The sequence below is a fragment of the Pygocentrus nattereri genome, chromosome 25 (genome assembly GCF_015220715.1).
Source record: "Pygocentrus nattereri isolate fPygNat1 chromosome 25, fPygNat1.pri, whole genome shotgun sequence".
In the NCBI taxonomy this organism is placed as follows: Eukaryota; Metazoa; Chordata; class Actinopteri; order Characiformes; family Serrasalmidae; genus Pygocentrus; species Pygocentrus nattereri.
In genome coordinates this window covers 9,539,818-9,556,129 of record NC_051235.1, presented here as the reverse complement: position 1 = coordinate 9,556,129, position 16,312 = coordinate 9,539,818, and the positions used below count along the sequence as shown (strand labels likewise).

Sequence of the window (16,312 nt, the reverse complement as noted above, 5' to 3'; positions counted from 1 at the left end):
ATCCTGAGTTTAAAGCCAGTTTTTATTAAACTTGTAACTTGTAACTAAGTTACAAAGTAATCTTAAACTGAAACTTTGCTTGTGTGTAAAAGTGATTTCAGAGCCACTTGGTTCTCCCTGATAAAAACTGTTTGCCTTCAGTGTTTTGTGCTTATAATCATTTTAATAGACGTCAGCATCACTAATTAATGACGTTCTATTAAAAGACTGGTTTACCAAGAGAGACGCTGGAGGATTTTCACTTAAAATGAGTTCATGAAAAGAGTCTTGTTACAAAAATGATAACAGGACATCAGAGCCATAATTAATCTTTTAGTACTTTTACTTTCAATACTTAAGTACATTTGAAGACAAATACTTTTGTGCTTTTACTCAAGTTGAGGTCTAGAGTAAGGACTTCTACTTTTACTGGAGTAATATTTTACCTTGGGTATGTCTGCTTTAACTCAAGTACATGATTTGTGTCCTTCGCCCACCTCTGATATATACACATTCTTTCAGGCTCATTGAGTCATCTTCTCACACTGGAAGGACGGACAGAAACTTTAGTGAATTTTTTCAAGTCTGAAGTAAGAGTGTAGCTTGATTTTCTCCTCTCTCTCAATGATGAAAGTGCTGTTTATCTGATGGTGACAGTTTTGGTGGTCTACCAGGTTCTTGCATGGTTGCTTCATTTATTTGGTAACTTTTAATCCTTTATTGAGCTCCAGTTTTCTAGTTTTTCATTTATTTTCCTTTATGCAAGTGGGTTGTTTTATATCTAATCTCCTCAGAAACATCTCCTGAAAAATAAGTAACTCGTACTGAATGGCTGTGTTGACTGGAAATGGTGGTCTCTGCATTTTTCACAGTGCTGTAGGTTATTTATAATTGAACAGAGCAGGTTTGCACTAAGATTCCTACCAGCATATCAATATAGAAGAGATGAGTTGGTCTTGCACAGTGGATTAGGACCCCCCTCCTTTTCAGTCAGCTCATTCACTGGTGCGTGAAGGGATTAAGAACAAACCAAACCGCTGCTGGACTGTACCATTTGCGACTGGCTCATTGGATGGCCAGGAGGAGGCCTACAGATGTTGCAGATGATCTTGTGTGTGTGGATATGTGTGTCTCTTGTTTGTGTGTCTGTATTACTGAAACTCCAATTGCTGAAGGGGGGATTTTGTATAAGATGTAATGTATTGCAGTGTTTTATGAATAACATAGAACATATCATAATACATTTTCAACATAGTACTTTTTGTATGGGAAACAGACTGGCAGACAGGTGGACAGATCCATGGCTCTGGCCTGCTGTGTTCTAATCAGATCTAGAGGTATTGTACACTTTTTTCTTGTTTACACCCTGATGAATTAGTTGCATCTTATTTGACTGTTTTGTATGTGTAACTGTATTGAAGCTGTAAGTGTGTAGCAGTGCTGCTTATGTTGTGCTGCTACTTGGCTGTTTGCAAACTCCTAATGTTATTCTTTCGGAATCTTTTCCTGTTTTACTGTATATAAACCATTTTATCTGATTCAAACTCTGTGGTCTCACAGTAACAAAAAAACTGCTGAACAATGTAAATATTTACTTGTGTCACAATCTTTTTAAACCCTTAAGATATTAATAACATCAGATAGCCGAATGCGCTCGGAGGAAAGCACCAACCGCCAGTTCTGTTATGTCAGCTAACAGATGCCTGCGCTGACCAGCATTGCGTTGGGTGATGGGGGAGAAGGTGGGGGGGCGGCATCCTACCCATCCAGAGAGTGAGTCCAATTGTGCTGTCTTGGACTCCTGGCCACGGATGGCTGTAGCTTCACCAAGGATCAAACTTGTGATCTCCTGATGATAGGGCCAGCACTTAGATGGTTGCGCCACTCAGGAGCCCTGGAAGTTTTAGATTTATCATAAGTAAATTAAAAAAAAATGCTATCTCACATTTTCATGTCAATACCATAACAGTTTTAGTCTGTAGGCAGAGCCTTATTTTAGTCACACTCCTGCCTTTTAGAGCAGCAAGCAAGACTGTGTATCAGGTCCATCCTGGCTGCATGGTGAGCCATTAGATTTCTTTCTTTTTTTTATGTAAAGTCATGTAGTCTTAAGAATTGTCACTAAAGAAAACAAACATTTGTGTTTTAATGAAAAATATTATGATTTTATGTATGTACAATTCTTCAACATTGGGTTTGCTGGTTATGTACTGGCTAGTGATTTAGAATTATGCTAAAAATGAGATAAAATGCGCCACTACCAGAAAAAAAGTTTTGTAGTAGTCTTATTCTTCTGGTAATGACAAAATGAAATCCAAGGTGGATTTTAAGCAAAATGATTTTAGTCTAAAGTTCAAGACAATTAAAAGTCAGAAATGTGGTTTGAATATTGATTTGGTTAGAAAATCATACAGTCCTCTTTTTCTGAAGATGCAGACAGTATTTTGTTTGCACATGGTAGTACAGTCCAGTCCAGACCAAAGGTTTGAAAGCAACACTAACTTTGTTAAAATAAATGTCTGCTGCAATAGTGTTTATATAACTGGTACAGCATTTGTTCTGCTGGCAACTCTCCTGCAGCTCTAATCATATTTGCTTGATATTCATATTCAGAATCTCCTGAAAGCTTGATGAACTGATTCAAAATTGAATTCTGTTCACTTAGAAGATTATAAGGGATTAGAAATGATTCAGTGTAAGGGTCTGTTATGAACAAGAGCAGTGCAGGCTTTTCTTTCTGTTACAGTAAGAGTATTTCAAACTAATAGAATATTTTGGAAATGTCACTGAACATGTATTCAAACAACTTAAACGTTTTGTTCTCCTGCCCACAGTCCTATATAGCTGGTTTGCAGTGGGATGGGGGAGTAGCTAGGTTGCACACTACTTTTTGTAGCTAACATTTTTTTGTAGCTAATAGCTGTAGCCACTACAATAGCTACAATTTTGCTATAGGCTTCCACTCAAAATCTGAACCACAGAACACGGTCATTAACTGGGCTAGTGGCAACTGTGCAATCCTGACTGAGCCACAGGCAGCTCGAGCAAACGGTCACACACTAGCCTCAAGCTAATCACCCCTTACTAGAAGGCTAAGCTCAGGGGTCGCAACTGAAATGTAAGAAGATCCATTTTGTTCAAAAATGAAACCACCTTGGGAGCCACAACATTTTATGGCCATTTACCATCTTGGCTGTAAATATGTCTCAGTGTGGGCTGATGTGCTAGTACAGGCTAAAAATATAATACAAATGCTGCTTTTCATTGTGAGATTCTGGCACGTCTCTCAACATTCAACTTTTTGCGACGCTGAGCTGAAGTCAGCTTCTTTTTCCAGTTCTCCCGTCCCACCTTAAATGGTGCCTTAGGCGCCAGAATATACTCCTGCGCCATTTAAGGTGGAACGGGAAAATTCGAACGAGAAGCTGGTGAAAGAGAAGCTGACTTTACGCCATTGTGTTTGACAGTTTTGCTGCAGATTAAACATATCAGGAAGCCAACTGGAGTGATTATAAAATAAGTCCATTCGTCTCCAAATTATTAATGCTTGTCTTCAATCTCTGTCTTCGCCATTTCCTTAGCTACGAGCTAGATGAGGTTGTCTGCCTCGTTTTGTGTCCAACAGTCTGCATACTATTCTTCAGGGTTAAAGTGTGAATTAGCAGTTCTACATTAAGACCATTTAGTGTGAAAACTACGTTAGAACTGTGTCATAATGATCAGTAGAGCTTTATTTTACAGCAAAGGAGGATTATGTTATTTTACCTAAAAATCTAGTTCTGCTGTGGAGCTGCAACAGGGCAGTAAAAGAGCTGTGTGTTGCCGACCCCTGGCAGTTTTGTAATAGACTATTACTAACAGTACTGTGCTGAGTCAGGGTCGCTGAAGAGAATTTTCAGGCTAAACTGTTGCTAAAGTTTAACAAAGGACTTTAACTGCCGTGTCTGTACATATCTTACTAATATCTTTAAATTTGAGCAGTGTTATTTCAACAGTTGTCAGTGCTTTGCACAGAATGGTTTGGTTTGTATCCATTTTTTTTTTTTTTTTTGGCCTTTGCTTAGTCTAAATTTTTGTTGGATACCTTTGGTTGTGTAAGTTTGATTGGTGGTTACACTTAAATTCACTTTTTGGTGATCTTTTTGTATATTTGCAGCTTTTCAATTGTACTTTTCTTTCTGGCACAGGATTAAATGTAGTGACCTGTTCACACTTTCAGTTGGGCTTGTTTAGTGTGTCAGGTGGAGATTCACAAACATTCTGACAATCACACTTTTCAAAAAAGTCGCTTAAAAGTAGCCACAACATTTTTTAAGGAGAAGTAGCTATAAAAAAGTAGTTAGCTTCTAATTGTTCAGTAGCTAGCTTAACCCTGCTGGTTTCCATCTACACCATTCATGAGTAAGAACGACTGCCACATATCAAACTTGCCCTTAGTTGGCTTTATTGTCGTGTTTTCGGCTTTCTTAAGAGCACTTTTCACAGCTGTGGCCTTCTCACAGTCTGAGGGTTAGTTGGATATTGTTCACTCGGTTGGTTGTTTCACAGTTATCCAGAATGATTTTAACACTTTTTGGTTTTTGGGGGAAGTCCTGTCAGAAGACCTCTATTTTGGAGGTTCCTCAGTTTTTGTGTAGGTTCTGATGATCTTGTGTCTTACTGTAGCATAGGTTGCTGAGCCTCTGTGCTGATGTTATTTGTTCTATCCATTAAACACGCTGGCCATCTCTGTTTACGTCTGTCTCTCTGACATGCCGTGGCATTCTGTTGCAGGCGCCATAAATTAGTGCAACGTGGCACGGTGAATTACAGTACACTGGTGACAATGACACACTCTGTTGTCTTCCCTTGGTCATGTCAGCTTTGAATGGCAGTGCGTTAGGCTGATAACGCTGGTGGACAGCAGACACAAATCCTGTACTTGAGTAAAAGCAAAGATAACTTGAGTAAAAGTTTTTATTATTTATGAATCATTTATATTTATACCTCAGTTGAAGTACAAAATTGGTTGCTTTCCATTTAAATTGACCTTCAATAGTAAATACTTTATAGTTATTGTTGTTATTTTCTTTAATTATATGATGTTACATTATGAAGCTTGTAACTTTGCAGTCACATTCAAGGCACACTTCCACATATTTAATATTTCTTTGTTTGCTTAATATTGGGGGGGGGGATAAATTGTAGCCTGTGCAAAGGTTATGGCCCATTTCATAGTGTTAAACTCAATAAATAGAAATTATGCAATAACATTTGCATAAAAAAGCCATATTTGTTTTATTTTCCTCTGTGGAGGGTGTGTTAACTTATAAATCAACAAAACGGGTCATTTGACCAGAGGTGTTTGAACTTAACAGATTGGTTTAGCCAATGATGAACTGATTTTGGTTCAGTTTGAAAGGGCATTGTATAATTTTAATATTTTAAACAGTTCAGTTTTCTCCTGCAATGCAGAAAGTAGGTGTGAAAGCAAGTTTTTTTTATTTATTTTATCTTAAAATGTATTGGAGTGAAACTAAAAGTCTCCCAAAAATGGAAATATTTTATGTAGAGATACTTAAAAAGTGGTTAGGTATAGTAATAAACTACATGTACTTCATTACTGCACTGGGATTTAGCTTCTGTAAGCTAGTATAGGGACTCTGACCCCCAGTAGGGGGGCTGAGTGGGCAAAAAGGGAATGTATTAGGGGGTCATCACTGGACTTCCAGGCCTCTAAAGAACATGCACTTTTGATAAGTTTAGGATTTAGATTAAGAGTTGATCTGCATGAGGCTCTAACGGGCTGGAATGAGGGAATATGTGAAGGAGAGAGAGATGCCCTACATTCAGGGCTCCTACCACCCATCTTTTATGGGTTTTTTTTCCTAAAAGTCCTTGGTTCTTGCTCTCCTCTTCTGTGATGGGGTGCATTGTGAATGACGGTATGAAAATCGGAAAGCATGGAAATTAATTTCTGACAAAAAAAAGTTAATGTTGTCAGAATTATCTTTTCCCTGATTTAGTAGCCAGAAAAGTATCTTATTAGTACCAGGCTGCTAGTGGCAGATACATGGTACTCTATATGGTACTGGTGCAGGGAGTTCAGACACTATTTCTGTGGCTTTTACCCAGTGTATAAGGGCATGTGTGTGCACGTCTCAGCTCTGCAGTGGTCAGCAGAAAGATGAAGGGTCAGTGATCTTGCCTTAGAGATTGTGCGAGGGCTCATTTGTCCTGAGCCATGGGTCAAGTCTCCACAGGGTCTTAACACTCTTCCTTGTCCTCAAATGACATGCTTTTAGCTTATCACAGCCTTGTCTCTTATCTATTGCTAAAGGGCCAAGGTCATACTGCTTTGGGTCACTACTACAGGCGTTGTTACTGACGCCTCTCTAATTTTGCTAACTAAGTGATGAGCTTTTTGCTCAGGGTCAAATGTCTTCATTTCCTGATGTCCAACTTACTCCACATTCATTTTCATTGGCTGGCAATCAACAGGATTGCCTTGTCATTTTTATGTTATTTCATACACATGTAATGTGAAAAGAATTAATATTTAATTAAGAGAAACATTTAATAAATGCTGAATTAAAGGCAGGTAAACAATCAATAGCTGTCTAGACAGAGGGAACCAAAATATGTATGTATGATTGAAGAAATAAACAGCAAGTCATCTAAAATAGACAAATGAATGCGAATGTGAACATGTGCATAGATCAGTGGTTGGCAACCCTGGTGCTGTAGGTCTACTATCCTGCTGAATCTAGAACCAGCCACAATCTGCAACACCTGCTCCAGCTAATTAACCTATTAAGAAGTTCTTGATGGGCTGAATCAGATGCATTAGTGTGGGTTGTGGAGTGGGCAGCACATTGGATACAGATTGGAACTAAACTCTTTAGGTAAGTAGATCTGCAGGAGGAGGGTTGGTGACCGTTGGTAGAGACGAATGTAAGTTTCCAATCTGGCGTACGAATGGCCATGTCAGTGTGCAGCAATCTAGTGTGCGGTTCCTGAACATTTCATTTTTATAGATCAGCGCAGAAATACTGAGAACTTATGTTAATAACTCTTTTAGCATTAAATTAAGGTGTTTTGTAAATGAGGCTCCACTATAGTATCTGAGTTTTCAGAGTTACACAGCACATGACAGAATCTCGTGTTTTACAGGCGATACTCTAGCTGCACTACAAAGCGCATACCAAACACAAATGTCTGCGTTTGTGTATTATCAGTATTAAGTACTCCTGCAGAGGGGCCAGCTGTGTAGCACAGCACACCCAGCCCCCAATACACACTCACAAACATACTGAGACAGAGAATATCAACGTCCATCTGTGCCACAATCGGTGGGGGCTTATACACCGACACTATCCAGCTCTCTGCCTTCTGCAAGACATGATGTCACTTCATTTAAACAACACTATCAATGAATGAGGTAGAGGGGAGTTAATACACTGTGCATGAATTTTGCTACAGTTTGTAATTGTGCACCTACATAGCGGACCTATAATGTGGAGCTCATACAGTGGTCAGTGAAAAAAAGACCAAAGAAGGTTCTTGTTATAAAGTGAGTGTATATGTCTGTATAGTGTTTGTTCATGTTGTTCATATTATGTAAAGACACCACCTATAGAGAAAGAAATCACCTGCTATTGACAGTGCTTTGACTCGGCTGGGGTTAGAAGATCGTTTCTGAACTTCTGTACGGCTTTATCACCTCTGCTCAGTCTTTGTCTTTGAAACCGAGTCTCGGTTTCCTCTAGAGTTTTGGCCTCGATCCCACACTGTTAATGCTTCACATAATTTGTACATATGTAATGGTGAGAAACATCAAGATATCATGATTGAGCTGATGTGAGAACATTGCTCATCCATTTTTAGGTCATGAAAATAGTTAGGTGAAAATAATTAATGAGTGTTATGTTTGTGATGATACTGGGGGATGGTGTTTGTTTTCATGCAGTAGTCAGAAATCACTACAGATAGTGAGTGTTTTTATTATTAATTAGATCATTGGTACAGATTGTTTCATGAGAGCTTTGTCTGTAGCTCTGCTGTGATAGTTTGATAAGAGATTTGCCAGTAGTTCTGATTGGTAGTTGAAATGAGTTTTCAGTCATTTTAGTGATTAATAAAGGCTTGGTTTGTCAGTAGTTTTGATTAGTTGTTTTATTAAGAACTTGGTCAGTAGTTCTGAGTGATTAATGAAAAACCAGTCAGCAGTTCTGCGTGGTCACTTTATTGAGAAATACTTGTCAGTAGTTCCTAGTGGTTAGTGAAAGAATGTTCCATTCTGATGGATGAGATCTGTCTCAGTAGTTCTCACTGGTTGTTTTAAACAAGCATCAGTCATTCTGATTTGTCTGTGGTTCTTATTGGTAATTGTGATGGGGAATATATCAGTAGTTCTGATTAGTTTAATGTGAGCTTTGTCAGTAGTTCTGAGCTTTCTTTAATGAGAGATTTGTCAGTTGATGTGTCTGCTTTGCTATTGGCAGAGAGTCTGCTCGTGGATCACAGTGCTGACCATGCACCTGCTGGAGGGTGAGCGTGAGAAAGAGAGCGAAAGGGGGAGAGAGAGAGAGAGAGAGAGGGAGAGAGAGAGAGAGAGAGAGAGAGAGACCAAAAGGGAAAGAGAAAGAGCAATAAGAGCAGACTCGCAGCTCTCTTCTCTCCAGTCAGACGGCTACATCCACTGGCTACTTTTGGCTATCCCACAGAAGAATGGGCAACTCATACACAAAGGCACCTACTTTGGCCCTAGAGAAGAGGAAGAGGAGGGAAAACAGGAAGATTAAAAATGCAGGAGATGACACTGCAGGTAGGGCATCTGCATGTTTGATGAGGGGTCAGGCTGCAGCATCCAGTGAAGGGTCCGGTGGAGGACCAGCATGTCATAGCTTCCACAAAACAGCCCCAGGCTAGTAATGACGTTCAGTAGAGTCATGAGATTTGCTCTAATGGCTGTGTATTCTGGTGCAAGTGTACTGCAGCAATACTGTAGCTTAGCTCATAAAACACAACAAAACCCTGGTGCATTTCAAAATCCTGAATGTGATGGATGTGTGCTCTCATTGCTGACTTGGGATAAATTATGTATTGCAGTGAAGATGAAGTTTGTGCTCTTTTAAACTCTTAAACTGTTCTTAAACTCTCAGGACCAGACTAGACTTACCTTCCTCTTTCTTATACATATGACTTTCATAGTAGTTGTTGAATTCATGCTGAACAAGGGGTTAATGATGTTTGCAGGCAAAATGCTGAGATTAAAGTGATTAAAATGACCCATCCTCCCCTCAAGCACAAAACTGCCTCTTTCCTCATTGCACGGGCTTTATTTTCACACAAGCAGTCCGTCACTGGGAGCAAAGGTGGCACACTATCAGTAGAGGTCACATCTTTGCTGGGTTCTTGATGATGCAAAGCAGAAAATAGGGTGCTGAGTAATAGAGTGCGTTCTCAGAAACACTGCAACCTCACAGCTTATACGCTCATTACACCACCCAGCTGGAGAGGTATGTGGGGGGCGGGGAGTGATGAAGGTGATGGAAATGTGAGTATGCAGCAGAGAATAAATTCTCCAGTTTGACAGAATATGACGCATTATAACTTTTTGACAGAATATGACACGTTATACTATGTAGTGCACACTATGTAATTATAATCCAGAACTTAAGTTGTTTATAAAACAATACTGGCTTTCATTTTTCAGCAGGGGAAAGAAATTCAGGGCGACGGAGATAGAGGATGCGACAGTAGAGGGAGGGAGAGGAAGTTTAGGTGAAAAGGAGGACAGAAGGGAAGAGAATAAAAAGAGGAGCTGAAGGTGGAGGCAAGATGAGTGCTCCAGTAGAAGGAAGTGAAGAAGAGGGGAGAGGTGGGAGTGATCTAGGCAAAGGAGACAGAGGATTAGACATAGTAGCATAATTAGAATCTTATGGTACAATTTATTTATTTTTACGCATCAGCAAAATAAGCAGGAAACATTTTTAACAGAACATTACACTGAAGTCTCAACAACTAAATGTAATATTGTTTTTTTTTTTGTTTTTTTTACAGAGTTAACTGTGTTCACCTTTTGCTTTTATTACTGTTTCCACTCTTTCTGGTACACTTGCTTTCAGTTTTAAAAGAAATCTGCAAGGAGAATTTCCCACACCGCCAAAGTTCAGTCTTAATAGTTGGTTGCGTTTTTGCTTCTCACGATACAAATAATCCCAAATGCACAGAATGATGTTGGGATCTGGACTCTAAAGTGGCCAGTCCATTGTTCCAGGAGCTTCAATGAATTGCAAAATTTCTCATTTTTTGTCTACTTCCATTTATCAATAATGACTTCTTGATAGATACACATCCTTTCAGACCCATGATCTCAAGTTATCTTCTCACAGTGGAACACTGGCCAGAACTGCTGTGAATTTTTTCAGATCTGATTGTCTCCCATCTGTCAAAGATGAAAGCTATAACTGCTGTTTGTCTGATGGTGACAGTTTTGGTGGTCTACTAGGTCTTGTATGGTTGTCAGACCCATTTTCTCTGTATCTTTCATTCATTTTTTTAACTCCAGTTTTAGAAGCTCCTGTTTTCTTTTACTTGTTTAGCTTTGACTGTTTTAATAAAGAAATGCCATGAAATGAGAGCTTACCAGCATTATATTTAAGTAATATTTATGAACTAATACACTTTGCATCCTATTTTTAATACACTATTCATGTACTGATTGACAGTGGTGTGTCTCTTGCAACAATCACAACCCAGCCCTAGTGGCGGTGACACCGCCAGCTATTCTAGAGATGGCACAAATGTAGGAATGTTTGCTCCTGCATTTTATTCCTACACTTAAAGTGAACCGCTAGTTATTGCACTTTCATAAATGAAGTGAATTGCTTTTAAAACGATCCTGCAACTATCCTGCAACAGATGTCTAATACACGTTGGGAGATAATGTCAAGAAGAACTCTAACTCTCACTAAGAGTGTAAGAAAGAAACAATTACAGGAAAATATTTGTAGTAAAGCTTTCAAATCTTCATACAATACGTTCTTGAGTGAAGGATAAATAGAAGCATTGGTCTTCTAATCTAGCTTACACACTCTTCAGCACCTGCTTAGCACTGATCCGGCAATAATTTCATCAATGACAAGTCAGTCAAGTATGTAAGAAACGTGTGTTCATTTATTGACTGGAGTCTTGGACAGACTGAAGTGGTAGTGTGTAAGTCACACAGTCTGTAATTCACTTCTTAAGCCAGTGGTCCACTATTATTTACTTGTATTTTTCTGGCAGTCAAAGTGCTTTTTGTCAATTAATATTAATTGATATTGTCTTCAATAGCCTACAATTAGTTTTGTGTAACATCAAATTTGGTTTGGCAGTAATATTTGCCAGGCAGTTTCAGACTTAATCAATGAATAGTGTTTTTATGGGCTTACATTGCTAATGCTAGCACGTAGAAATGTCAGTTAGTGGCTAAGGCTTCTATACCTAAGGCCAACTTAGCAGCTGTTTTGTAGATAATGTTAAGCGGCAGCGCTCTAAAGGACACTATTTGCAAAAGAAGTTTTTTAGTCCATATTTTTTGTTGTTGTTGTTATTGTTTCATTCCATATTTTTGCTGTTGGTTTCTGGAATTTTAGAGTTTTTCTCTCTACTTCCCACCCATGAGCAACGTCTCCCCATCACACAACATAACCAAGCTGGGAGGTTGAAAGCTACTAGCTCCTTTCAAACGGCTTCTAACGCAGCATCATTGGCTTGGAGGATAATGCTAACTGCTAATTCTATCATGACAGCTAACATCCATTGCCTACCATAGCACGTTTGATGGCTTTGCTTAGCTGGATTCCTGGCCGCAGATGGCTGTGGCATCAAACGGATCAAACTTGCATTTCCCCCAACGATAGGACACAAACACCTACACTACTTGCATTTAAAGTGTGTAAATAAATAAATAAATTTTGTGTTTGAATAATTACATTTTGACCAGATATTAGCATATGATATACACCACATTCACAGACTTACATTGTTTTAGGCCCATATGGTTATGACTTCTCAAATATAAGGATGCTAATCTATTAGCAATTTTAGCCTTTATATGTGTCTATATTGGGCGGCACGGTGGCGTGGTGGGTAGCGCTGTCGCCTCACAGCAAGGAGGGTCTAGGTTCGATTCCCCGGCCGGGTGACCAGGGTCCTCTCTGTGTGGAGTTTGCATGTTCTCCCCGTGTCTGTGTGGGTTTTCTCCAGGTTCTCCGGTTTCCTCCCACAGTCCAAAGACATGCAGTCAGACCAAGTGGACATGCTAAATTGCCCCTAGGTGTGACTGTCTGTGTCTGTCTGTCTGCCCTGCGATGGACTGGCGGCCTGTCCAGGGTGTATCCTGCCTTTCGCCCAAGGACTGCTGGGATAGGCTCCAGCACCCACCCCCCACCCCCCGCGACCCTGACGGAGAAGCGGCTTAGAACATGGATGGATGGATGTGTCTATATTTCATCTGCTTGAATACCCATTGTTCTAATAATATCACAGCATCTGACCTTTTTTAAATAACTAGTGTACGTGGTGCAAAATTAGTATGTTGCATGTCCAAGTATCCGGACACCACTTCTAATCAGTGACTTCAGCTGCTTTTAAAAAGCTTTTAGCTACACACAGATAGCTTGTATAATCTCCATAGAAAAGCATTGCCAGTAGAAAGGGAGCAGACACTCATCACCTCACTCTTATGTCTGAATTACAATCAGATCCACACAGCAATGCTCAAACATCTACATATCCAGAAGAACAGAGACTATTATTACAGCAAATGGGACAAACTCCCCATTAATATGCTTCATTTTAGAAGAAACATTTGAAGAGTAGATGTTCATATATTTCCAACAGCCCAGGAGTACATTTTATATGTTTGTCATCATTGTCTGTGCTTTGTATTACAAAGGGTAGAATATTAAGTAGTGCAAATATCTCATAGCAATGCAATACATCAGCTTAGACAAGAGTCTTGTTATTTTAGATCATAATTATTGTACCTCTCTGTCCAAATAATTTTGCTGACCCTTTTATGTATTTTTGTATTTTTAAGGACAGTATTGCAGCAGGGAACCTGTTGTTCTCTTTCTTTCTCTCGTTTATTGGGCATCTCCTGTGTTATTGTTGGTGATCGTGGTCTGATAAGGATCTGCTAATTCACTGTAAATTAGATATGAAGGGTTGCTTAGATACGGATGACTCTGGGCTATTCAAGGGGACGGCTGCATGCTGCATACTGATGGGCAGATGCTGCTTTATAGAGGGAGAGAAAAAGGAGAGGGGGCCGGTTGGAGAGAAAAGGGGGATGAAACGGCCTTGTCTTTCATTTCTCTCCCTGCTTCACAATAAAGACAGCATGTCTTTCTCTTTTTTTCCTTTCCTGTGTTGTGGTTGTAGAAATGGTGGGAGAGAAATTTTGATTTTAGACCAATCGTTCATGGTAAATTTAGACCTCGCCACAGGTTGTTCTTGGCTGCCTTTTGATTAATGTGTGGTTACAAATGTGGTTTTCTTGGCTGAGTGATGGTGTAGGAAGAAAATAAAGTGCATAGTACCCAGAGGGCTTGAAGCCTGTACCACTGTGAAAACTTACCACATTGGGCTTTTTCTCTTTCTCTCTCTTTCTATAGCGGTGTCTAATCTGGACATTGAAAGTAAGTTGACGTCACACTACCAGGCCCCATGGCACCAGCAGCACAACGTGTTCCACTCCAGCACACGGCCGCCATGTCTGGAAGAGCTGCATCACCATGCCCAGCTCAACCTGCGGGCACTGCACAGAGGTAAGCTGGCCTTGCGTCCAGACAGGAGCTTTTCAGTTAGAATACTGCATCCCCTCAGCTTTGTGTTATTTTATCTTGCAAGGTTGTCTACGTTTCAAATTGCATTCAAAGAAAGGATGTGAATTCCTTTGCTGAGCAAACTGTTATTAATATTTCAGTTATTACTGTCTGATAGGAACCAATCATGTATTCACTATATGGCCAAAAGAATGTGGACACTCCCCCTAATTATTGAGTTCAGGGGTTTCAGCCACACCCATTTCTAATGGGTTTATATAATCAAACACATACCAATGCTACCTCTATAGTCAAATATCAGTGCAAAGGACATCTGATTCAATTTTTTGCCACAAATCAGAAATTTCTGTCCTGGTAGGTCTGCCCCAGTCAACTGTAATATTGTGAAATGGAAATATTTAGGTCCCTACATGCAATGCCAAACACAAGCTGGAGTGGTGTAAAGCCCGCTACCACTGGACTTGATAGCAGTTGAAACACTCTCTGCATTAATGAATCACACATTAGTATCTGGCATTCTGATGGACGAATCTGTTTTGGTACATGCCTGGGGCTATTATTTTTTAGGATTTGGGCAGGGTCCCTTAGTTCCAGTGAAGGGTGATGTTAATTCTAAAGTATGCAAAGACATTTTAGCCAGTTTGGCAACAGTTTTCAGGCCCTTTCTTGTTCCAGGATGTCTGTGCCCCTGTGCGCAAAGCGAGATCCATAAAAACATGGTTTGATGGGGTTGGTGTGACGGATCTCCAGTGGCCTGCACAGATCCCTAACCTCAACCCCGTGAACACTTCTGGGATGAATTGGAACATCAAGGCCTTCTCTTCCAACTTGAGTGCCTGACCTCACAAATACTCTTTTGACTGAATGGGCACAAATTCCCACAGACAAATCTTGTGGAAAGCCTTCCCAGAAGAGGGAAGGCTGTTATAGATACAAAGGAGGGCCAACTCCATATTAATATCCCTGGTTTTAGAATGGGTTGTCCAGCAAACTCAAACAAGTGTAAAGGTCATGTGTCTACATAGTTTATACAGTATTGATCTGTACTATTGTTTTCAGTTTAGTTTAGTGCAGTTTGTGCTGATGTATTGAAAGCTTCCCACCCAACTCATTTTTTTTACTTCTGCTTTTCACCAAGCATTAATATAGACCTACATCACTCACTCCATGTTGTGACAACAGTGAAGAAAAGTGCAAAAGTTGAATTTACCATCATTTGGATCAATCAGTTAAAGTATAACTGCTATAAAGCAATAGGCGATTTTGTCAGTTTAATGCTACTGATTTTGCATGTTTGGAATGCTTGGATAGCAGACTACTTAAAGGTACAATCTGGCCTCAAACCAGCATGTAATGTTATCTGTTGTTTACGCAATATTCTGTAGTGCAACACTGCATGCCTTAGCCCTGTCGCTTTAACAGAATTCAACATTTTTATCCTTTTACAATTGTTTTTGTCCATCAGTCTTATTTCACCATAATACCCAGCATGCATTACACAAATATGTCATATGACTATTGCTTGGGAATCCTGCCCATGATGATAAAAAAACCTAGCTAGTATAGCTACTGATGTAGAGGCTAATAAATACAGATCAATCATTAGTCATCTTGCTTTCTTTGGCATTAGCCAGCTAGTGTGACTTGTAGTTTGTAGCCCCTCACACCTTCAGGATACACCAGCAGAAGGGTATTTTCCTGGTCTTTAAACTGGAAAATCTCACTCTACACTTTCATCAGAAGGCTGTATTCCTAGCAACCACTTTAGGCTGAGAGTTGGCATGTGCACAACGGATGTAGAGATGTTTAGATTTTTGATTTTCTCTCTAAGAAAGGGCTCTTTTGGCTAATGATCAGTCATAAAACAGTGAGCTTTATATTGCCAGCCATTCAATGATTGAACGTAGTTGGCCTCTTTGCATAATTAATTGTTCAGATCTGTACAGCAGTGGTTCTTAGTCACAGTCCTGGGTTTTTCCCTCTCTAGCACAACTCTTCAGCTAAGAATCAAACTCTGTAATAGTTGAAACAGGTGTGTTTGAGCAGAGAAAACAAACTGGGCCGTTTCAGGGTAGGCCAATACATTCATCTTTCTAGACTCTAGAGCGCAAAAGGCCAACCTACCAGAGCAATTCACGTGACTTGTGGATTCAACCAGTATTTAACACCAAGTAAAACTCTATTGATTTAATCAAATCTAATACTAATCAGCTGGAACAAAAGCATGACACCCCTTGTACTGGGAGCTGGTGACACTTAAAGACATATGCTGATATGCTACAAGCATAGTAGAAGCAAAGTTAGGTTCAATTTAGTCCCATTCACTTATAGCAATGTCCATTCACATGACATGAAACAAATTTGATATTCATTAAATGCGAAGTCTAGGCCAATGGAAACCACCCACACTTCCCTGACATACATTTGTGCAATGGTTTTGCCCTATATCAGCATGCAGAAAGAATAACTACACCCATGAAACACGATTCACACCCGCCTAGTGGCACTCTGTGATC

General features: G+C 39.7%; 1 protein-coding gene across 9 annotated transcripts in view; it reads left to right on the top strand.

Annotated features, from left to right (window-relative positions):
* nhsb (Nance-Horan syndrome b (congenital cataracts and dental anomalies)) overlaps positions 1 to 16,312 on the top strand; it is a 107,292-nt gene that overhangs the window by 76,407 nt on the left and 14,573 nt on the right. For 8 of the 9 annotated variants that reach the window (XM_037534583.1, XM_037534582.1, XM_037534580.1 and 5 more), the window contains exon 2: positions 13,626 to 13,778. In XM_037534583.1, coding sequence (XP_037390480.1) covers positions 13,626 to 13,778 — 153 coding nt within the window. Of the gene's footprint in view, positions 1 to 8,644; positions 8,786 to 13,625; positions 13,779 to 16,312 lie in introns of those variants that run through there. The other variant, XM_037534584.1, reaches the window with a different exon arrangement.